Source organism: Ylistrum balloti, unplaced genomic scaffold, assembly GCF_031769215.1.
Source record: "Ylistrum balloti isolate Yb309-2 unplaced genomic scaffold, AGI_CSIRO_Ybal_v1 Utg370114, whole genome shotgun sequence".
Classification (NCBI taxonomy): Eukaryota; Metazoa; Mollusca; class Bivalvia; order Pectinida; family Pectinidae; genus Ylistrum; species Ylistrum balloti.
This window is the reverse complement of record NW_026782134.1, coordinates 264,582-288,579: the sequence shown is the minus strand read 5'-3', so window position 1 is coordinate 288,579 and position 23,998 is coordinate 264,582. Positions and strand designations below refer to the sequence as shown.

At 34.4% G+C, this 23,998-nt stretch overlaps 1 protein-coding gene across 1 annotated transcript; it reads left to right on the top strand.

The window, feature by feature from the left end:
- The first annotated feature begins 4,187 nt into the window (after positions 1 to 4,187).
- On the top strand, positions 4,188 to 16,845 carry LOC132550257 (ras-related and estrogen-regulated growth inhibitor-like protein). Its single transcript, XM_060214304.1, has 4 exons — positions 4,188 to 4,251; positions 10,574 to 10,630; positions 13,621 to 13,697; positions 16,378 to 16,845. The coding sequence occupies exons 1-4, from the start codon at positions 4,188 to 4,190 to the stop codon at positions 16,843 to 16,845; spliced, it is 666 nt and encodes a 221-aa protein (XP_060070287.1).
- The last annotated feature ends 7,153 nt before the right edge of the window (positions 16,846 to 23,998 follow it).

Genomic DNA, 23,998 nt, shown 5'->3' with positions numbered 1-23,998 from the left:
ATTTCTGTTCCGATTTGCTTTGAAGATAAAGAAACCTACTTATTTCTAGTTATGACTTGTAATGAATTGTAATAGTTCCATGTACAGTTTTTCTGAAATTGTCAGTTTTGCATATTATTAAGCATTAACCAAATAACGCCTTAACTGATGGCATCAACAAAACACATCAAGATACCAAGGTTGTTATTTATGTTATTTCTCCCACTCTCGATAGTTATTTTCAACAATTTTAAAAACACTCGAACTTTGAAAATTATCAAATTAAAGAAATAACATATACCACAACTGCCCTTTTTGACCCTTCTATATATCCTGGCAATCTACACGAGTTGTTAATGTAACGAAGCACACATACACAACGAAAACTTGTTGGTTCGTGTATGCACGTACTACTTTCATTGATATTTCTTAAATCAGACACAAGATGAAGTAATGCGAATCCCATTTTCATTTGAGAGTAAAGTGTTGGTCCCGAAAAGAATACAAAAACATTCGAAGAGAAACAATTTATTCTTTTTTTCGAATAATGGCGGCACAAACATTGCACGTGGACAGGTGAGAAGTTAGTGACGGGTAATATAGATCTAACCATTTACCCTCTGTGAGTGTTTCAAGGTTGAACGTATTTTAACATTTAAAGGTGAATTCGACATATCTCGGGACATCAATAATAAACAACAGGGGTCCAAAAACTGAAAAAGTCTTTCAAACAGAACTGCAATTTCAACTAGGCTTCGTCACAAGGCTAGCATAGACATGCTAATTAATCATCTTTGTATGTCCTGCTACGAGGTCAAATGAGTTTCAATATCGCTCATACATGTTAAACTGATTCCAGACTAGTCCTTCAAAGCTTCGTCTGGTTACCATACGTATTCTCCAACTAAAATGAAACTGTTAATATAAATGATTTGAAACGTTGGAGGAATTCGCTGATTCATGTTATTATAAATATCAGCTGGGTATGAGGTCATACTACAGCATACATATATACAACTTTTCGGAGGATTTTACACGGCTTTGGAAACCTATAATATTCTTCTTTCTAGCTGAGATAGGTTCGCCCTACATATATGTTTTGCTAGATTTAATCTGAATCTACATTTTTCTTGATATGTTCCATATCAGTGTAAAATTCTATGTTTGAAAAACAATATGGTTAAGACGAGGCATTTTAACTTTCACCTACAGAAGACAACCATACTTATCAGTACAACACTCTCACGTAAGAGACATATCCCGTCTCACAAACACGCGATCAAAATCAAAACTGTCATATTTAGATCCGAGAACACTGTGCACTTTCAAGTATACTATTGCAGTAAACCTTTATCATTTACAACAAAATATTTAGCAGATAAATAACAGACCATGTTGATATTTATAAAGCTTTGATTGACGTTGTCAAAAATGATTGACAAGTAGACATCCACACGACAACAATGACGTACACCTACATTTTGTAAAATTACGAGAAAACATTCTTTCATGAAACAAAGGGTTTATTTTAACGGGTTATCATAACTCAATTTATTTGTCGGCGAAAGTCTTAAGTTAGGGAATGTGAGAGTGACCCCTGAGCAACATTATATCAAAATAAAATATGCTTTTAAGTAACATAATGAAATATTCAAATACATCACAAAACTGAAAAGAAGCGATTCTTTAGTTTCCCCGTTGGTTCCGTTATTTTCATTTGATAACGTGACTTATACTTACTCGGACTGAACAAAATTTAGATGACAGGTGTCGTCGACGAAGCAGAAGACGCCTATTCCTCCGAAACACATAGTCTCATTCTCTTTGTACTTTTTCAGGAGTCTCTGTGTAAACCTTTCATTTGTTTATATTTGGCCCTGGCTTTATTGAATTTGTGTCTGGAATTTGTTGACATCTTGGTATTTTCGAATTGTTCTTTGTACGTCAATCAAGAGTCTACACCTTATCAAATGACTTATTTATTAAAATGAAGATTCGAAAACCACCCAGATACTGTAACATAAAAAAAATGTGAAAAGACTTTTCTGATTTAAGAGAATATTGACTCTAAGTTTGTTTAAATAAATCCAGGAGCAACAATAAAACGTTTAGATGTTACAGAGTGGACTCGGTATCAATGACAAATGGCTTCGAATTACTGAACCACGACGACCTGGGATACTTTAACACGAGACACTGACACCAGTGTACATTAGAGGATATGTTTATGTTATGTTCAATTCCAGATTAGAATGACACTGTACCTCATATAATTGGCCTTTTGATATGCTTTCTTAGAGAACAGGATAGGGATGTTTCGCGGGCGCGTGTTACCTATGTTCATACACATATCTTAGCCGAGTACAATTGTAATGGAATTTATTTTTGTAACAGTCTAACAATTTAATCTTTCGCGATCTTTTTTAGATGAGTAGCATGAGTGTGGAATTCTCCTGTATGACACGACGACACGACGTCAGGAAAACTATGTATGACATCATTCTAGTGCTATTACACATGCGGTTAGGAAATGTGTTTGCTTAGTGGTTCACAAATATGTTTATGGTTTGGTGTCGTTGTTAATCGGCCATGAAGTGAAAAAGGAAATTGAATTAAGCATTGGCCTTTTTACCTCATGTAAATGTTAAGCTGTTGTATTTCCATTTGCATTTTCCGTGATGATGATGTTGGTATATTATCTGTATTGATTATCATGCATTTTCTTTTTGTTTCAGTATAACTTTCTTAAGATATGAAATATAAGACATATTAAATTAAAACCATTGAATTAAGTAAAAGGTACCTATTGAACCACTAAAGATACTTGTTACCTTTCGCCTTTCCAGGTAGACATACTGTACACGAAGAATAAAAGAATGTGTAGTATGCGAGATACACCTGTGCACAGGTATGCCTGATTGCCTGTTCAATTACCTGATAGAATTGAATGTGATCGATAGGACATTCCTTAATTCGCACACCTGTCATTGTCACTGTATATCAAGATTTACATGGACCTAAAATCAAATCGACATGCATACCTTCCTAGGTACCAGTACACAAAACTATTGTAAACATTTTAATTACAAGGCAAACTATTCCAAAGTGATATGAACTAAAGACGTATTGTGGAGATATCTAATTATAAGTTTTAAGCCACAGTATATATTCATATATTTAGTTTTCATACATCGTTTATCAATATCGTAGAACTGGGGCCCAGAACGAGATGTATTCTGTCATGACTGTGGTTATGTCACCATTGGCAGATTTAATAAACACAAGGTTGTATATTGTTCTGTAGGTGTTAAACCAGGTATATAAATATATTATTACACAAATTATATAGTATGCATATCGACAATAAAACCAATATCTATAATAACAGTTAACTATTAACGCATTGAATAACTGTTACTTTCTTAACTATCACTTCAGGAAACAACTATCAGCCCACTATACCACGGCTTAAGGTTGATCTTAAACCAACAGACTTTACGTAACGCTACACCTGGTAATACTCACAGATAACAGTAAAATGTCCGGCAGGTAAACGTTAGAGCTAGTGTGTATATCATTTTAAGAATTTCTTATCAATAACATGAAAGCCAAAATTCCCTCATGAAACAAGGTATGATCTTTTTTCAAAATATCAAGAAAATCAAATGGAATTAGTTGTTATATATGACGTGCTAGTTCTGAAGCCTTATAGAGTCAATTTAGGTATGGTCGTATAAAAGTGTCATTACATTGGGGAAGAGTTATATAGATACACCTTGGATATCACACGTACCTGTATTATACACCTGGGATCACGTGGGTCCTATGTTGACATTTTACCTGTGTGTCAGGTGGACCTAATCTTATAACACCGCGAACCACAGTCGGGGACACACACCAGTCGCGTCATAGTAAATCTATGTGCTTCACGAAAAATGATGTCGAAATGATTCCTAATTTCAAACCAAACATTGTTTAGACCTGTTCTGTGTGAGATGCGTGGTGATTATGCTTACAGTGCCAGGTTTTGAAACCACAGACTTTGGCTGGTAATATATTCCGCGTATATCTGACTTCGATGGTCTTTGGATCAGTCCGTAATTATCTTTGTGAACCTGGAAGATAATTTGAAACCCAATCAGGATAAAGACAATGACCACTCTTTAGAATAATTAAACATACTGTATTTCTTGTTATCACGGGCACCAATGAAGCTGAACATGTCAAGCCTCAGAGTCGTGGTACTTGGAGCCGAAAAAGTAGGAAAATCAGGTAAGTAGATTTATATCTATCATCCCAATATTATTATACATATTGATGTTCCTTACTTTGAGTATATGTTATCAACTAATTATTTCAACTACTAATTCAATTCCAATAAAGTTTACTTTGATATGGGTTTATCGGCATTGTTTGTTTCATCGAAACAGTGAAATAAGAAACGATGAAAGAATAAATGAATGATTGAATGAATGAGTGAACAAACTATCAATGTGTTATTATTGAACTGAAGGTACAAGCCATTATCTACATTCATCTCTATTATGTAGCACATTAGCTGTAGACACAACTAAACACGGATTCGTGTTATATTCCGGATCTAAAAAGGTAACCCAAGATATTTCTCCGCCAAAATTAATGAGAAATATTTTAATTTATACAAAGGTTTGTACGAAAGTTTGCAAACTCTGCTTGTAACGACTATTTGTATTGTTAACGTGAAGTAAGCACCCTGTCAGCCAGTAAGTAGTTAGTAACTGTTGTCTCACACGGTCGTGTGTAGTGGCCGAAAGGATATCAGTTGATTCGTATTGATGTGTTTCAAGTTTTCTGAGTTGTACCACTATGATATTTCGCTATCTCATCTTTTTGTTGTAAGTTTTCAATCATGGGTCATCCAAGTTATGTTCAATAATATTTCTTTTCTTTTTAGTTTATTTGGTTTTCATTTGACTGTGTTCCTACTTACAAGTCATATGATACAACAATTATACACAAAAAAATATCCCATCACTTTCATAGTGTAGTGGTGGATGAATAAAAAGCCTGGATGCCGAAGTAATCACAACAGAAGACATTTCTCAATCACATTATGATTCTGTCAGTACTGAGGAAGTTAATCAGACCTTTTATACTCGTAGACAAAATTCCTCGGTTGTACGTGCATGAGTTATATTATTACCGTCTACCTGTAAACTTTTCACCTATAATCAATATATTATGTGTGAGAGTGTCACTGATGAAGTACCCTTAACCTAATGGATTTCCGCTGTATACCAATCTTCACTCTATGGACAAGCAACAGGCGACCTTTTATACTTTTGATTTGATCAGACAGTTTTTAAAACGCTTTTCAAGTATCCTATCTCAGAATCAATGTTAATGCTACACGTCATCAGACATACTTTAACAGATCCGTTTTACATGTAAGATGAGACTATCATCTAAGAGTCACATCTTTCACATGGTATAATTTTGACTCAGCGACACTATGTCAACACTCAGTATTCTTTATGTAGGGGATTAAGCCGAAATCGAGCCCGACCTGGTTGGTTTAACTAACTTTCCTCAAGCAGTTATAAAATTATTTTCAGTAATAGTATACTATAAAAAATGTGAAAATTGGACATAAAAATATAAAGGATACTTATCATATACTATTATTTATAAATGGTGATCTCGTGTCATTGAATCCACCCTGTATAAATAGAAGATAGAATCCGTTTTAATATTCAGTCAACCAGAGAAAAACGCTACATCTACTATAAAATTGGACCCCTCTTCTCGATTAGAGACCTATAGCTGATTCTGTTGATATACATTGTTTGCTATGTAATTTGATAAAGATCACCTTCAATCGTTATTAACTGCATCAAAGGACATTATTTCCTAAATAAAATTAGTAGATTTACAATTGCGTAGTATACGTTTATTTACTGACTATTGTCCTTTTTGGGTCAGTATTGAAAGTAAAGAAAGTGATTTATAGTATATGTTACTAATAACAAAAGCAGATTTACTGAATAATCGACCCCAAAGATTTCCCACACAAAGATTGCTTCCTGGTGATACTTTTTTTATTATTATTTTGTATTGTGTATCTCTACACGAGAAAGCGATGCTCTCTCTCTCTCTCTCTCTCTCTCTCTCTCTCTCTCTCTCTCTCTCTCTCTCTCTCTCTCTAAATATATAGATATGTACATACTGCTCATAAAGGGCCGTATCTATGCATTAAACTTAAATGAGATAAAACAAGGAACCTAGTAAAGGCAGGAGCTTATATGTACATGTGTGCATGGTACTGGGAACTCGATATCATCTAGAACCTATATGTGCATGGTACTGGGAACTCGATATCATCTAGAACCTATATGTGCATGGTACTGGGAACTCGATATCATCTAGAACCTATATGTGCATGGTACTGGGAACTCGATATCATCTAGAACCTATATGTGCAAGGTACTGAAAACTCAATACCAACAAGAACCTATATGTGCAAGGTACTGAAAACTCAATACCTACATGAACCTATATGTGCAAGGTACTGAAAACTAAATACATACAAGGACCTATATGTGCAAGGTACTGAAAACTCAATACCTACAAGAACCTATATGTGCAAGGTACTGAAAACTCAATACATACAAGAGCATATAAGTACATGGCATTGAAAACTCAGTACAAACAGGAAGATACTTGATGTACTGGCTGTCAAATATAACATCAGATAAAAAGCAAATTGGTTAACATGAATAAGGTCTAAATGCTAAAAATATATCATATAAATAAGTACATAATGTTTTCAAACACCACCATTAAAACTGGGGCCTATAATATTACCAAATATCATTATACAGTCGGGCGTCAGCAGGTCAAATCGAATCTATTGTAATTGGCGACAACAGTTGAAACACAAAGAAAGCCCGAGTTGTAAAAGTTTCATGAACATTCCAAGAGAAGAATTATTATCGGCGGAAAAGAGAAACCAGTGCATACTTAAGAGTTTAAAATATTCCTAATGTATTTTATATGCAGAATCGTTCGACATTTATACGATATAAATTAGCTTCTGTTTAACATAACAAATTAAACCACTCAGTCTTCAAAATGTGATATCCTGGCTGTTAGTTAGGGTTACAACATAAAAGGCCAGGACTTCTATGTAGAGTACAATGGGATATGTTTTACAGAATACCTTTTCTATGGACATTCGCGGATTTCCCTTCATTCCAACTAATTATGCAATCATTTTGTAATAAACGCCAGCCTTAGTGTGTGCCTCATGTTGTATAGTTTTGAATAGATTGATCTATATTTGGCTGTTTTAGATCAGCTACGTGAGAGAAAAGGGTACAAATGTAATACAATAGAATTTGAAACACAAGTGAGCACGAACTGAGAGCCCAGTAATTTCTTTGTTTAAATAAAAGACTTTCAAAATAAAGTTAAAGATATTCAAAGTGAGGTCGGTGATCTGACGGTTGCTGAGACACCATTCAAACATAGGTATCGCTATATGGTTTCCATGTACTTCGGAGTCAACGAATTACTGTTTAGCCAATTATAAGCGGGTCAAAATTAGATTATGTTCATGCAAAATGACATAATAATATTTTGGTTAATACAATTTTCGACCTGGACAACAAAGGGAATAATATTTCCCGAATAATGCTCCTAATGTCAAGTCATAGCTGAACTATCAATCATACAAATCTATTATTCATGAATCATTTATTCTGTAACCTGTAAAAATATTTGAAAAAAAAAACCAAGCCGAGTCGGAAAGCAATTGTGCCGATGGGTCTCAGATTTTATTATTGCGGATAGTATTTACACCCTTTTCACAGATGGAATATTTGCCTTTACGTATACGGCCCTCGAAATAGCAAAATAATATCCCACAAAAATAATCAAATATGCGGTATGTGTTAAAAAATGTAAGATATCTATTTTCAAATAAAACAAAAATAAAACAATTTGAAAAGAAATAAGTTTGACTGTGATATATCGTATCAAGGTGAACGTGGACCAAATATTCGTTAAGGGTGTGTCTACATCTCCGCCTTTCAGTACCATCCACTTCAAACTCTGGAGTTCACAATGACCGTCTTGGTTATATTCTACATAGGTATAAAATGGTGTTACCACTGTAACAACAACATCCATCAAACGTAGACGGATAGATTTCATATCATGTGCAAATGTCAATTTTACATCACATTTAAGTATGTTCAGCTTCATAATAAAAAAACCCCTAGTAAATCAGTTTAATTTGTAATAAGCATAATTCATGTTAAAATAATTTTTGAAGGAAAGATGAAAATGAAGTCACATGATAAAAATATTTTAAGAAAATCTGATTAAAAACAAATGTTTATATATATTTCATTTAAAATTACATACTTGGTTAAACTTACAATCCTTTGAAAAGCCTGTCGAATGATGGGCTTTGAGTGACAGGCACAGGTGGCAGCTGAAAAATGTATGTTTCAGGTGTGTTGAAATTGACACCAACTATCCGGCATACTTGATGAAATTGTATCACTATCTAAGTGTAACAAACACCATTGTTCCTTTCAATTTCAATGTAAAACCATAGTTGTATTATTTAGTATAACGTTTACATTGTGGTTTACGATTTAACAGCTTGGGTTGGCGTGTTGGGTGATATCCAATCCTATATTTAAACTGATGTAAAAAAAATAAGATATGCGGAAAATTACATTTTATCTAATAATGCAGAACATTAAAATACCACGATTTGCTTTTTATGCAGTGTCGATAGACGACTTTCATCGCATGATTTCAACAGAATCTAAGATCGGACAGTCTCACTATAGAACTCACTTCACAGAGTTAGAATCTTGTAATCTTAGCAACAATATGATATGCTTTGACACCTGTTTTTATATCAATGATTTAAAAGAGGGGACGCGAAAGGAATGTAGCACCTTCTAAATGGCATGATTCAACCTAACCTGGCGAACATGTACCATCCATATCGTTCCCAGGAATATGAAAACCAACAAACAGGTTTTTATGGTTAATATTTCCAATCACTTTAAAAACATAATCAATTTAATTATTACCATAGGATCGAATATAGTTTTAAAAAATTATATTTTGTTAATTCTTACTTTACATTTGTATTGAAACGTGCTGTTCAACTGTGTGACGTTCGTACAATCTTATTATCGATCTATTATCTATTATCGATGGTAGATACAGCTTGTAGACTTGTAGTCCACAAGTTTGCCATAACCTGTATACCACGTTTTAATTCATTCGAATAGTGGCATGGTTCAGAATATACATATGTATTTTAAATTTTGAAATTTCCTGGTATGTGAAAATTACGATATTATCGAAGACTAGAACACCTATCTATATACATTTTGACATATGCCTCGATTTTCACTTTGGGTTTACCTCAATCACCTTCTAAGTTTAAAATGTTAGGCCCTTGACATAACTCTCGACTGACAAGTTCTAAAAGGGCGAAACAGCTGTATGACGCAGTTTAATTCATTATCTTACGATACTGTTTCTAAGTTATGTAAATAGGTGTCTTTTGTACAAGCTAGGAGGATGAAATCCTACAAGCCATTTTTAATCAACAGAAATGTATTCATAGAAGCAAATACAGACTTATGAATACGTTCAATCCTGAAAATGTACCGAAGTATACCAATTCTGCTTAAAAATTCACACACAAACAAATATTCTGTTTTATATCTAATACGTATAATGTAACAATTCGGAGCGTTCTATCTAAATCGGACTACATACCCGGATCACACATGTATCTACCAGAACAGTGTATATTTACCAGGTATGGCATCTGTTGTTTAATTATCTGTTGATATTTCGACCGACATCTGCGTCCTATACATGTTATTTACACGAAATGTGTAAATGTAAGTGTTGCATTCAAATGTCGCTGTACGTAAAAAACCAGCCCGAGGTATATCATAGACAGCCCGATCACGGGTGAAAAAAAACCAAAAAAACAGGTACCTGGGCCCACATTTAAAGGGTCGGACCTTGTTAGCTAATTACAGGCTTACGAAACCTGAAGCTATTTATGTAGTCAATATAGCGATTTTCTACAGTCCCACCCAACAAAAATATTAGTTTCTGTTTTTTATCTTTACTCCAAGGTCAAACAGAAATAATATTTACTCAACAATGAATGTATGACTTATAAAGTGACATCTTCTGTCATCTAACCTAAGCCCCGTGAACATCCCACACTGAGTGGTAATTATCTTTCATGTATTTTGATATTTTGAGGAGAATAAATTCCAATGAAAAGAGTTCTAGTTTTGCAACGTCATGAACGTCTTAAAGATTGCAGCAATTCTATGAATACTCATAAACTGATATCAATCTGAAATTTAAATATTCCCCCCCCCCCAATTCTTATTAACTTATTCTTATGATATGACCTGCATATATAACAGGTACATTCATATAATATAAATTGTCTGTCGCTGAGAGGGCAAGATTAAAGCCTATCACAATAACATTAGCCTATATTATTCTCATGAATAGTAACATCATATTTGACTGTTCTCTATTTCAATTTTAGCGGTGACCGTGAGATTTTTAACTCGAAGATTCATCGGTGAATACAACTCTAACATAGGTAAGTGAACACAATGCCACGGTATTAACTACAGAGCAGGGGTCCTTAACTCGTGATTCCGGGCATTTTAACTTCTTGATAGAACATCGCTCTACTTTAGTCCTTGTTAGCTTGAGATAAATTTGAATAATGTAATGCTAAGTGACGAGAATATGAAAATCAAGATTGGTCAATTTATATTGATTTCTTATTTAACACCAGTAATCTATAAATAAATGATCATTGAATAATCTTTGTTATAATTTGTCAAATGTACTTTGTTTATTCTATTAATAGAATTATATATTTGAAAAAAATATAAAATGTCGATATGAAATGAAGCAAAAGCGAAATGAGCCAGTGAAATAAGATAGCGCCATATATATAAGTAAATACAATTACAAGTTAACGACGATTTTGTCATTGTATTGCTAATTATAATTTTTAAAAAAATAACAAAAGTTTTAAAATTCTGTATTATTGATATCTGTCCAGGCTAGGTTGACATGGATAGGGGATGGATTTAGTACTATAACTGCTGTGGAATTTGTTTCCAGCTGTGATACGGATAGACGGTGTCTGAACACTACCGAGCGGGATATCGATATATTGCCTTTCCTTAGAATAAGAACTGAATAATTTCTCATAATTATATGCATTGGAAAAGAACGTACACTAGATGTTGTAAATTTCAGTTTTCAACGGTATAGACGAGAACTTCTTGATAGATTAACATAGCATACATGGTGTTCATTCTTTGGTTGTAAAGAAAACAAACCCAACACATTTCGTAGGTATTGCTTCCAAAAACATCTTTAAATTACTTTTTGTATTCATCCGCATTGTGACCTACTCATGTCATTGAGTCGTGTTTTTTCATTCGTGAGAACATGAGTTATTTCCATGCAGGTGTAAAATGTTGATGCCCAGTCATGGATCAACTTCCTCACACGAAACTAATGACAGTTGTATTGTAATATCAAAAAATACGATTCACTTTCAGAAATATATCTGCTCTTTTTTTTAAATTTCTCCAGTTTGTAATTAATACTGTCACATCACGAAACTGATGTGCGAAAATGTGTAACATTATTATTATAAAATAATATCTACAAATGCATATCAACCGTAGACAAGAGGTGTCATAAGATAAAAGAATCCTAATAGATCCAAGTATTTATTACAGACATCTGTACAATGGTCAAATTTTTTTTATTAAATTAATAATATAACAAAAAATTCGTAAATGAAATCGATATTATCGTGCTGATAAAAAAAGAGGAATTTTCATGTTGTCACCGGCAACAGAACAAAACATAATCAAGTAGATATGCAGTTTTCAGAATATGAGAAAGAAATCACATGATCGTAATATTATCCAATCCTAAATAGACTTTATATTTCCGTCGTTCACGGGAAGTCTTGAAATTAGAAGCATTGCAGTTTAAACCTAAAATGATAATTCTATGTACATATAATTTGGCGTTAACATGATGATACACATGATCAAATATATACAGAACTATATATGTTGTGAAATCATATATATCCAACAAAATATGGTGAATATCTGGTAAATTGTATATATATATAGATATATGGTAAAATGTATTGAAATGGTAGAACGTACAATTACGTATAATGAGCATATTGATAAGATATGTAGTATTTATTTCAAATACTATTTGTGTTTTGATAACCAAACATAATAATTTATATATCCATATGGTACAATGAACAGTCTATGAGTGGGGCATTCACAATGTAGTAAGAAATGAAAGACAAAATATCTTTACCCGATTGTTCTAAAAGGTAGTGAAGCAGAAAATCTATTTTGTGTTGACGTCTCAGTTAAACCCTAAAAGTTAAATGACAACTTGGATTATCACGAGTATAAAATCGAACAGCACGTTTGGTTTGTGCTAAGCAGATATACAAATACCATAGTGTTTGGATCACGGGTCAAGTTCATGATATAGTTACATGATACAGGTACTCATTAGGTTAATGGCCAGCAAAAATGTGTTCAGCACATCTGTTTAAACATCAAAGAAAAAACAAAAATCTCAAGTGGTAGGATTGCCTGAAGTTGTGTACTGTTAATATCAGTACGGCACCCAAGTACGTAATCAGTCTTTATAATGACAAAATTGTACTTTTGATAAGGAATAAAAGTACAAAGGTGCTTTAGTCACCTAGCGCGCGCGCGCGGGCGCGCGCGCGCGCGCGCGCGCGCGCGCGCGCGCGCGCGCGCGCGCGCGCGCGCGCGCGCGCGCGCGCGCGCGCGCGCGCGCGCGCGCGCGCGCGCGCGCGCGCGCGACTTGTATTTTGGTGTGGAATTGGGTTTTCAATGTTCATTGATTAATCCCTTTTAAGGGGTTAACTTGGTGTGTGTTGGTTTACCTGGCCATGTTTAAGGGCTGTTTGCATTTGATATCTCAAAGGGGTTGAAAAACAAATTTAGGTTCTATTTGATCATTCTATTTTTACAGTTTATTCTCAGATAAAAGCATAATTATTTAAGAATTAGCAGAATTATTAATTGTTAGGCAATAGAGAGAACATCTTATCATATTAATGAACAGGTATTAGATAATCTTATACTCAAAATAATCCAAATAAAATTAACCTTCCTTAACACATCTATGAACACAATAATTCCTTTCCTGTACATACAGTGATACATATTTTTTTACATTATTTAATAATCAATGCAATGTTCGTAGAATGGATGGAGTGCGTATATAATATATCATATAACATTTGTTTCCACCATTGTTTTTTTTTTACGATGTGACATGGCAGGTATTGAATTGACGAATCATAAATGAGAAAAAGTCATATTACAAAAATTTTAGTTACTTCTCTTGAAAACATAAATATATCAAATGACAGGAAATTTTCTTTGGATACCAATGGCGATATTAACTTGTAATATGGCATGCACACCTGTGTGGCATGCTTTGTACTGGAGGTGATTGATACCTCATGTCTTCCATTTTCTGTTGTAGATCTTCTATACAAATCCAGTATAAAACAAGAAGACTATATGACAGATATAGAAATCCTGGACACATGTACAAAAAAGGTAAGCGATAGGTGTCACTAGAATTAAAGTGTTACCAACAAAACATTCCAGAATAACAATAGGGTGGAATACAGTAAAAAAAAACAACGTGCAGTTTCTCAATAGTAAGACGCTAGTCTTCCGGAACACATGGTCTTATTCGTCTGGGACATTTCAGGAGCCTCCTTGTAAATGCTTATATTTTATCGCCGTTTTATTAAATGTGGGTTTGGTTTCTGTTTACCAGCATTTGCTTCTTAGATGTTATCATAGCAATTTAATTTTGTTCGAGTATAGACATATAGTAATGTAAAATAACAGCCACGTGACAATGCGGTATACTGAGTTTAGACTTAATGATACAATGCGCATCAGTGTTTGAAAGCTTATGATTAAAAAATGAATGATGCCCTTATCTAACCTCTATCGTGGTATTGTTGACATCACGTTGCCTAGTTTAACAACTAAGGCAACTACCCTGTTCCGTCTTTTCGTGTTATGGTGTGGTCGCCTAGCGCAGTGATAACATACTCTCCTTGCACCTAGCCTTCCAGAGTTCGATTCCCGGAAAGGAAATGAGAACGTAAGGGGTCACATGCCCGACAACGTAGGTATAAGTTGAATAACGTTTCTCTCAATTATTGTAAAATTAATAAGTTTATATTATGTTGATATTTACATCATGTTATGATTGTTTTGGGACAAACATCTATAGCTTAAAGATGAAATATTTCTTAATTTACCTAGAACTATATGAGGTACAGATTGTCATACAGTAGATACGTTCATGTGAGAGAATATAATTAGCTTACAATATTTGGACATATCTGACATATTGCTACAGTAAGGTAAATATATTTCGTCAACATAAAGGTAGGTCATGTTTAATGAGAAGAAATCTAGATGAATAAAGTGATCGGGGAACCCAATGTCATTGTCCATGTTTACCGGTCAGATGATAAACATCACAGGAAATCGTGTATTCTTGGCTAGGTCAACAACACGAATACCACTTCTAATTAGGTTCCTATGTAAATTTGACTTGTGCGCAATAAAACTTGTTACTTGATAAACCAGATGATAAACGAAAGATTTAATCTTTTAAACCACCGTATATTGTTTACGCTTTCGCTTCTGGTGTTCGTGATTGATGTTCAAATATTGCAAAACTAATTTATAATGATCACAAGTAAATTGGAAGTTAATTTTAAAAAAATCAATCACATAAAAGTTATTTATGTAAGCTTGCGCTGAAATTCGTTCCAAAATGTGCTTTTACATGTTCTATTTAAACTGAGGACTTACAGCACCGACAGGTATTTTCCCGTACTTCTTGCGTTAATATTTAAAGTCAATTTACAAATATTTTGTTTTGAACGTGATCTTACCTGATGATCAAATCTTTTACTAGAGACAACACGAATTTTTTGTTAAGTAACCACATTTTGGTATGAAAGGCTACTTTTAAAAGTTATGTTATCCTGGCAAAATAGCATTTCGTAATTAATCGATTATCTAAACAACGTACATTTCACTGACTGAGATTGACCCGATAACATTACCGAGATACAACTCGTACTTTTTTTTTAATCCGAGAGAGTAAGTGGTACAAATAAACAAATCTAGTAATATCGAGATACCATCAAAATGTTATAGATACATGTAGAATGCATAGGAATAATAAAAAAAACCCCACCATTTCCCTGCACGAGAAATAGAATGTTTCTTCCGAGATTATACGAAACCTATGTGTTGTATAATTTTTGAACAGTTGAAGTTCCAAAGGTTATCTATACTTACTGTTTTTTTCTTCTTCGAAATGGCACTTTATTAGGAAGAACAAGAGTAATGGCGATGGTCAATGTAATGTCTTTTTATAGGAATGTCTGTATCGAAATTTCCTTCATAACCACGTGATTGAAAATTGCACTTATAAGTATTGTCGATGTTTTCACATTAAACAACAACAACCAATAAAGCTTTAAGTAAAGAACGGCTACTAAAGGAATTTAGAACGATTCGTTGTTAAACTATTTCTGCGAGATTGTCATGAAAACTTCACAAATAGCAAGTGAATGGAATCTTATTGTTGCTTCGATGTTCAACAATATTGACTGGTTTATGATGCTCTAGTTTGAAATATCATTGTCATCAGCTTGGGACACTTGTCCTCTCCAAGACAAATTTGCTAGTTCAAAGTGACCAAACATCTAACGTTACTTTAAATAATGCAACTTACAGCTGTTCACCTGATTAAATATTGATGTTATGTACGCGTTGTTACTTGACGTAAAAATCACGACCAGATCCTGTATTTGAATGTGAACCAGGAGATCGCTCCGCAAATGCAAATGCCGCTAGAGGTGGATGGGGTTGTGGCCGTGGGGGATGCGGTGTAGTTTGGGGTTGTTGGGATGGGGATGGGGGGGGGGGTTGAAGGATGGGTTAGGGGGTGCGGATCATACCGTCCTGGCGTAGTTATCCTATCAATATCCAAAATCTTTTCTATTGGTGCGCTTGTTCCATAGAAGGATGCTTTGTTTATTTGAGACAAATCTGTATAGAGAACTATTGACATTGACAGTTTTGAACTATTGACAGTATTGACAGTGTCATGTTTCAGCTTCAAATGATCCTCTAAAACAAAATTCTGCAAGGTGAACCGAAAAGAATATCATGTTTCTGTATTTTCCTTTTCCAGGACAGTACTACACTTCCAGCAGATGGCCAAGTCACGTGGGCTGATGCTTTCGTTATTGTGTACAGTATATGTGATAAGTGCTCTTTTGAAAGCGCAAAGCTGCTTCTGGAAACGGTCAGCAAACAGCGGTCATCATCGTATGTTCCTACGTTACTCATCGGCAACAAAACAGATTTAGAACATCGGCGGGAAGTAGGTGTCGACGAAGGCCACCAGATGGCGCTTGAATTTAATTGTCATTACTATGAAGTGTCAGCAGCTGAGACCAACATTACTATTAGTATCGCGTTTCAGGCATTATTGCGGGAGACAAAAATTGTACAACAGAACAAACCTCTGTTAAAACGGCGACGAAGCTCGCTCGTAACTGTTTCACGAAAACTAGGAGCCATGTTTGGCAAGAAGGACAATGAATTGGACAGAAGAAGGACATCAGTTGATATTGCAAGTCCTAAGCTGACGTCATGACGTTGATGTCAAATTGTGTTGTTAAATATAAATCATATTCTTCATCCTCTCTTATCAGAAATCCGAAAAAAACTTAGACGTGAAAAACCGAACAGAAACCATGCAGCGATAGGATATAGGGGACATGTGGAACTCTTCTTCCTTTATTTTGTATGATTTATAATGTTGCGTCGTGTGCTATTGAATAATAAACACTCATCAAACTGCTATGAAATGGATAGCGATCCTTGAAACACGTTTAATGTAGTACAAACAGGATTGCCCTCTAATCATACAGGGAGCGAGAGCATATAGGAAACGCCTCCTGAACCTAAGGTTGACGTACAGTCACAGAACAAGGGCAAAAGAGTTGGGTTTTATCGATATTTTGACGAAGAGAATGTGATTTGTTTACACTGACGTAAAACGTCGGATATGTTAGTTGTTAATTCATATTGTTGTTGTTGTATTTCAGAAATTCCATTGCTACCTTTTCATTAAAGTAAAAATTATGATTTAATCTCAATAACCTTGGTAACCTTTGTTGTCCTTTATCTTACGTACAAGATGACCTTTGTGTAGATCTTAACACCAGATGCAGTTCAGTTTTATTGAAACAAGATCGGAGGTACCATAATGCAATACATTATCATCTGATGTATTAATTTCTATCGAGAATAGGTTTTATTTCGTTGGGAGCTACTTTTTAATCTAGTCGGACGAGAATAATGCGAATATATCCTATCATTATATATTTCTTCCTACAATTCAGGTAATCACTACATACAAGATAATGAGCGTAAGGTATAAAGTTATATGAGAAAGGTTAATTAAGGGAATTCTTGAACTTTGTATGCTGTTCATTATTCTTCATTATATATTAGTATTTGGACACTTTTCACAACTTTTTTTCTGTTTCTCAAGAAATGGAATCATCTTCTATCCAAGACAGCGATATCTATTATTTTGTCTGTATAGAACTTCCTTGTCCAAGTCTTAGGGTGTAGACACGCGGCACGTGCTAAACCAGATATATGTACTGGTTGAAATATTTGATTTGATATACATATGTGTTATTTTACTCATTAACGTAGACAGAGCACTTACTATATTGACAGTGTCTTTATATAAACCAACAATGGGACTACAGCGTTATGTGTTTTAAACGAAAAGATTTTTGTGACTAGATTTTCACTCCATTATGTCTACTTTACACTGCTTTCTTCTGGATGATGAAGAAGCGAAATACATAGCAGAACAAAGGAACACGAATCCTATGCATAACAGGGGAATACAGGGGATCGGACATGACGGCCGGAAATAGCATGATAACCGACATTTAAGGATTAAACACACTTTTAAAATAAGCGATGAACAGAACATTGTGTGGTAAATGTGTCGTGCCATGTGCCAATATGACGTTGACATTTCTATAGGGTACGTCACGAAAACTGAAACTATTTACAACAACCAATTGATATTCATACACCATTCAACTGAATGCTTTTATGTAAGAAATAAGGTCAAATAATGTTTGATAAAACTCGTTTTAGCCCGATAAATTAAACAGTCATTCATAAAAATTATATTAATGCCTGATATTCAAGGATAATACCCTTCTTAACCGACATATAAGTACTGACTATAGTAGTATTGTAATGATATGTAATGTACAATATATTTCTGACAGTACAAATGTTCTATGGCTTCATTAAAACACTGCAAAGGAATATGTTTGATATAGAATTGTTTGATTAAAGCAAATAACATTGACAAGGTTTGAATGTTGTATACTGGTTTGCAAATACACATTTGACACTTTTAACTACCAGAAGATGTTTGACCATCGACGGAACTTTCAATGACAATTTTGTCTTTAGTAAATGTTGCTATTATTATACTAATTCATGGATTGCCAAAGAGTTGGGGAGATCCACGCCAGACAGCGTTAAAGAATGGAAGGGCGCTAATATGTTCATGGCGAGATCTAACGTACGACGTCCGTTGTTTTGAGGATTTCACGTATCAAACACATTTTATAGCTACCTAGAGTTCACAATCAATCACTCCTATGAAGGGAAAAACGAGTTTAGAATTGGTGGCATGAAAAAGGGGACCATTAATGAGTTTATATTACACTAATTATATTATTACACAGATGTCGGACAGGTGCCTTGTAGTCAGATAACTATGGACACTATAACCGGTTATTCTAAACATAAATGTCCTTTGCATGTTATCCCGATCAAAACCGACTTCTTTCTAATTTGTTTTATCACATAACTGCCCTGTTATATGTGTGATAACATCTATAACATAAACGCGGGTTATAACGCACGTGATTTAATCCTGCGAGATTGTTATTGGCTTAATATTCCACGAATTTCATTGTAACGTCATAATTAAATGGCGCCTTATGCATTTTACGTCACCTTAGAAAGGGATAGAAAGAGGAGATGTCGTAAGATTCTTTATAAGTGAAATGGAAGATTATTTGCGAAACTATTACAATAAATATAATCTTACTTCCTTTCCATTTCAGATTTATAAAACTCGTTACGTATTTTCACTTTACCTGGCTGGAGAGTCGTTCATAAATCTCGGGTGAATGCAAACTAGTGTCTTTCCTTGTGTTTTCCTATGATACCTACATGATGACAAATATCTATATTCATACGTAATATCTAATATGTAATTGCCATACTGAGTCTAAATTACTCTGAAGTTTTATCGTATATAAAGGCGTGATAACTACAGTAAAATCCTGAAAGTGAATGCAGATTGAAAGAAATAAATACATCTATGTCGAATCAGACCGTTCTCCGTGAGATTTCCGTTACAGCTTAGTAAAAATCACAAGTATACCGCGCAAGGCCGATGGAGTTGTTTACCTTGATTAAAGAAATGTGTGTATTAACAGACAGACGAAGCGAGCACCTGTGTGGCCCAGTCCTCAGTGCAGGGCACCACTTAAGAGGCATTTTTTGTCAATATTAAAGTAAAAGTGGCTGACTTTATCAATACATGACACTCAGATAAAAGATCACAATGTATTAACGTATACTAAGCCTTCGAGTCATACCAACACGCGCTGACCCCGCCTTCCTGATTGACGCCCCACGGACGAGGTCAGGTGTATCTCACCTGTGTGATATGTCGTGCCAACTTTGCAGGTGAACAAACAAAATATGCGAGTCTAACGTTATTAATGAAGTTTTCCCGATCAATTTACTTTGATTTAATCTTCAAAGGAATGTCTACCTTCCCTGTCCAATCGACCTATGTAGTGAGATCTGACGGGATACACAAGCATATCAGTATCAACTTTCCGCGGGTATTAAAATACAGAAAAGTCGTGTATTCGGTTAATTACAGGTGAACGACTCCCGTCAACAAGTGCTATCTGGGTGTTATGAATCGACAGATAACAGTAGATTGTGTCGTTCTAATATATTCTCTTGATTTGTAATGCTTGGTATGTTATGTACAAGAATATAGACACAATGCGAAAACTAACAGTATACTAACATAAAGTGCCTTTTAAAACAGGAAAATCACCAACATTAAAAATAGATAGTTATAAGTTGAGGTGTTTTAAGGTCGTATTGAAAGGTACTCATACTGGTCATAAAAAAAACTCATTAACTGATTCGTTTGTTATTTTATCTTATGGTGTGACATTGACAACACTAAGCAGGCACTTTAGGTTATTTGTTTATATGTCATATAGAAATATAACTAGAAAAACATAATTTGAGACCGTGATCGTATTCCATTGTTTGAAACACGTGAGTCAGCTTAGTGAAGAGAACATTTGTTTATTTCTCGAAATGCATTTGCTCTCGCACTTCCTATTGTCGTAGTCATCATTATGAAAAAAACTACTTTTTTCTGATAATACTATTACATGTTTCTTTGTAATGATATAAAATGATGAAACTAAAATAAAAAATAATTTCATCAAGTTTATTGTGGAGCTTCAGCTATCTGTATCGACATAGGCTATGACAAGACGATTAAGCACACTCCTCTTTCATAAATTATATATATCAGTCTTCGCATGCTAAGATATTTGGAATACTACACCAATTAAAGTGTTAAAAGCAATGTGTTCATAACTGGAAAAGGCTAATCATTTAACGACAATTATGCAAAGTTCATAACTTGCTTTTAACTACTTATTGTTGTTTTGTGGTTCCATCGTTCGTCATTGCTCTGTTGTGTACTTAAGAGCTGATTTTATGAGATCTATAGAATGGATGTGAAATTCATTATAGATGTAGTGTTGGTGTCACTGGTCAAGATTTTGAGGTCTGTACAGGAGTTGAATGTCTATGATATTCAGACATATATTATGATGCCTGCTGGAATATGTTGATAGGAACATTTAGGGTACGAAATGCCGGTCGGTATCGTATTTTTATACCATCAGTATACATGCTAATTTGGCTGGTTTAGATGCTCCTATCTCTGTTCTTGGTTTTTTTTGTAGATTTCAAGTTGTTGGCCCATCAAGGAGTACTAGTAGTCGTTTAACAACGGAACATCTGTTTAGTTTCATTATTCAACATAATTACAACATAATGCGAATCAAGATATTTTTCTCGTTAAACAAGGTCCAAAAATTGATAAAATACTGGAGATATGAAAGCATGGCGAACAGGAGCCAAATTATCCTGAGTAAAGATAACTAGACGCGGCTAAAATCCTTACTAAGGAGCGCGTGAATCAAGATTGGTCCATTGGAAACCGGATGTGAATCTGATTGGTCAAGCCAGTCCCTCCATTGGATGGCATGCTGACCTCGTGCACTTATGGACTAAGACCACAATTAAATACTTCCGGGTTCAGTACCCACGAATGAAGTCCCTAAAAATGTATGTATGTTAGGGAAAAAAATGATATGCCTCTTTGAATTAGATTTTTGCCTATAAATTTGATGTAGATGTGTTATAGAGATGATAATCTAACTGTCAGGGTGTAAATCATTCATATTGAACATGTATTTTGTGCTGCAGGATCCGGTTAAAAAGTCCTGTTTTCACCTTTACCCCTGACCCGGATGTATATAATTGACGTTGGTGACACACATGGAGGTATATCTCCAGAAAATGCCCAACATGGTGGGTTGAAACTTTTATATTTTGCTTCTCAGATGTTGATCTTGGCCAGGTGAAATGGAAATTTGCAGATGAAACTTTGGGACTTTGTTATGAATTTTAATGTTACAATGAAACATATAGTGAAATTAATTGTGGTCTTAGTCCTTATGGCGGGTGATAGACCAAAGGGACACAACCTAAATGTCCAGCGTACACGTGAACGTTGTAACTCGATACTGTGACTGACCAGTCTCTGGACAAAAGGCTGTTATCTATGTAGGATGTTATTCATGGATCTATACTACAGCCAAACATAATTTAGTACATTGTTCTTTCTTCTGGAATTCTGAAAATGCGGATATTACATAGTTAATTAAATAATAAATAACATCGTACACAAATGCATTTATTTTCTATGAAATGAATTGTATGTAGATATAGATAGGTATTACATATAATTCTCAAGTATAATTATAAGTAAGGAAAATTATAATAAATACACATATGAGATACACATATATTACCTTATTTAGGATCTAAGTACTCAAAGAAAATCCGAAAAACGTTCTGTTTTACAATTGTCTAATGTGTAATACGTATATAAGAGAAAGGATGGCCTGCATAAATATATGGTAAACGTATGTCCTTAACATTTATCAACGCGGTTCAGTTTGTTTACGTTGTGTGTATTAAATGACCAATCTGGCCAAGTACACAGGTGCTACTGGTTGCTCTAAAAACTCAACGAAACACAATTTTTCACCACATTTCGTAGATAATCTTGTTAATTACATAATATTGTCTGTTTAGAGGAAAAAATTATGATGATCCGGCAAGTGCTGAAACTTCTGTGAAACTAAGTGTTATCATTGACAAAAGTTATCATGCTAAAATTGTTGTTTACCAAATACAACTGTCCTCCACACATGACTTCTGGATAGGGTTACCAACTACTTTTGATACCTTATCAAGTGTTGATGCATTACTGTGCAAACTTAGTTCATGGAGTGTGTGTCTCGGCAACTGTGATGAAGAATACCAGGATATGATACCAGATGGAAGTGCTATACAGTCAAATGTACATTCATCTGGAAAATATGTTGGCTACAGGGAGGGTGACTTCGGTGTTTTTAAGGGGGATACCACCTACAATTCTACAATTAGGAGTGTGGAGTGTGAACTTTTAATCAATGGGGCAAGATTTACCTTCTGCTCCCATTTAAGAAGGATACTATGTAACAGGAAACTAAGACAGGAGGCCAAAAGAAGGAAAAATGAGGGTGATGCACAACCAAATTATGCTTTTAAATTTTCAAACATTGTTTTATGTCAAAAGATGAACTAATTGGGAAGATCTGCCAACAAAAGAAAAAAAATCGTAGTCTTCAGAATGAACTAAATCGTGCACAGCGCCAGTTTCAAAAAGAACTTGGGTCTTCAGGAGTAAATTTAGACTTTAATTAGTCCTTGGGAATGAAAGATGCCATGGCAACATGTACAGCAGAATTGGAGAATTGATTCTGTTCTATATTTACACCAGCGTCAGACATAACTGGAATATTAACTCATCATGACTAATAGTCTATGTATCTAAATCATATTTTTGTGCAAAGTAAATCTTTGCTTTGTTTTTTTTTCGGATAACCAGACTGCACATAGCAGGAATACAGAGTTCTACAATTAGACACAATATATTAGTTTAGTTTAGTTTATTACCAGTGCAAGATCGTTACGATCCTCTAAACCGGTCTCAGTGATACAATGATAATGTTTATAATTATTGTCATTTGAGACGTCAGATCCAGAAACTACAGAATTTCTGCTTTATAATTATATACCAGTTCTTGATTTGCCCAGTGTTCATCTAATCTATTTTTGAAAGAGTTAACTGTTGGTGCCGATATAATATACTCCGGAAGATTGTTCCATATTTTGACCACACGCAAAGAAAAAGAATGTTTCCTGGTGTTAAGTTCAATATATTGAAAATTGTTTGATATGATAAAATCACAAGAAGTGATGGTTTTTAAAGTACGGAATTAAACGGAAAAACGAGTTGAACATCATCTGGA

Bases quoted from the DNA above. Each gene is read 5' to 3' on its own strand.
- LOC132550257 (XM_060214304.1), top strand. From the start codon at position 4,188: ATGAAGCTGAACATGTCAAGCCTCAGAGTCGTGGTACTTGGAGCCGAA. The intron at 4,252-10,573 runs GTAAGTAGATTT...TTTCAATTTTAG, and splicing joins CGAAAAAGTAGGAAAATCAG to CGGTGACCGTGAGATTTTTA. The intron at 13,698-16,377 runs GTAAGCGATAGG...TTCCTTTTCCAG, and splicing joins TGGACACATGTACAAAAAAG to GACAGTACTACACTTCCAGC.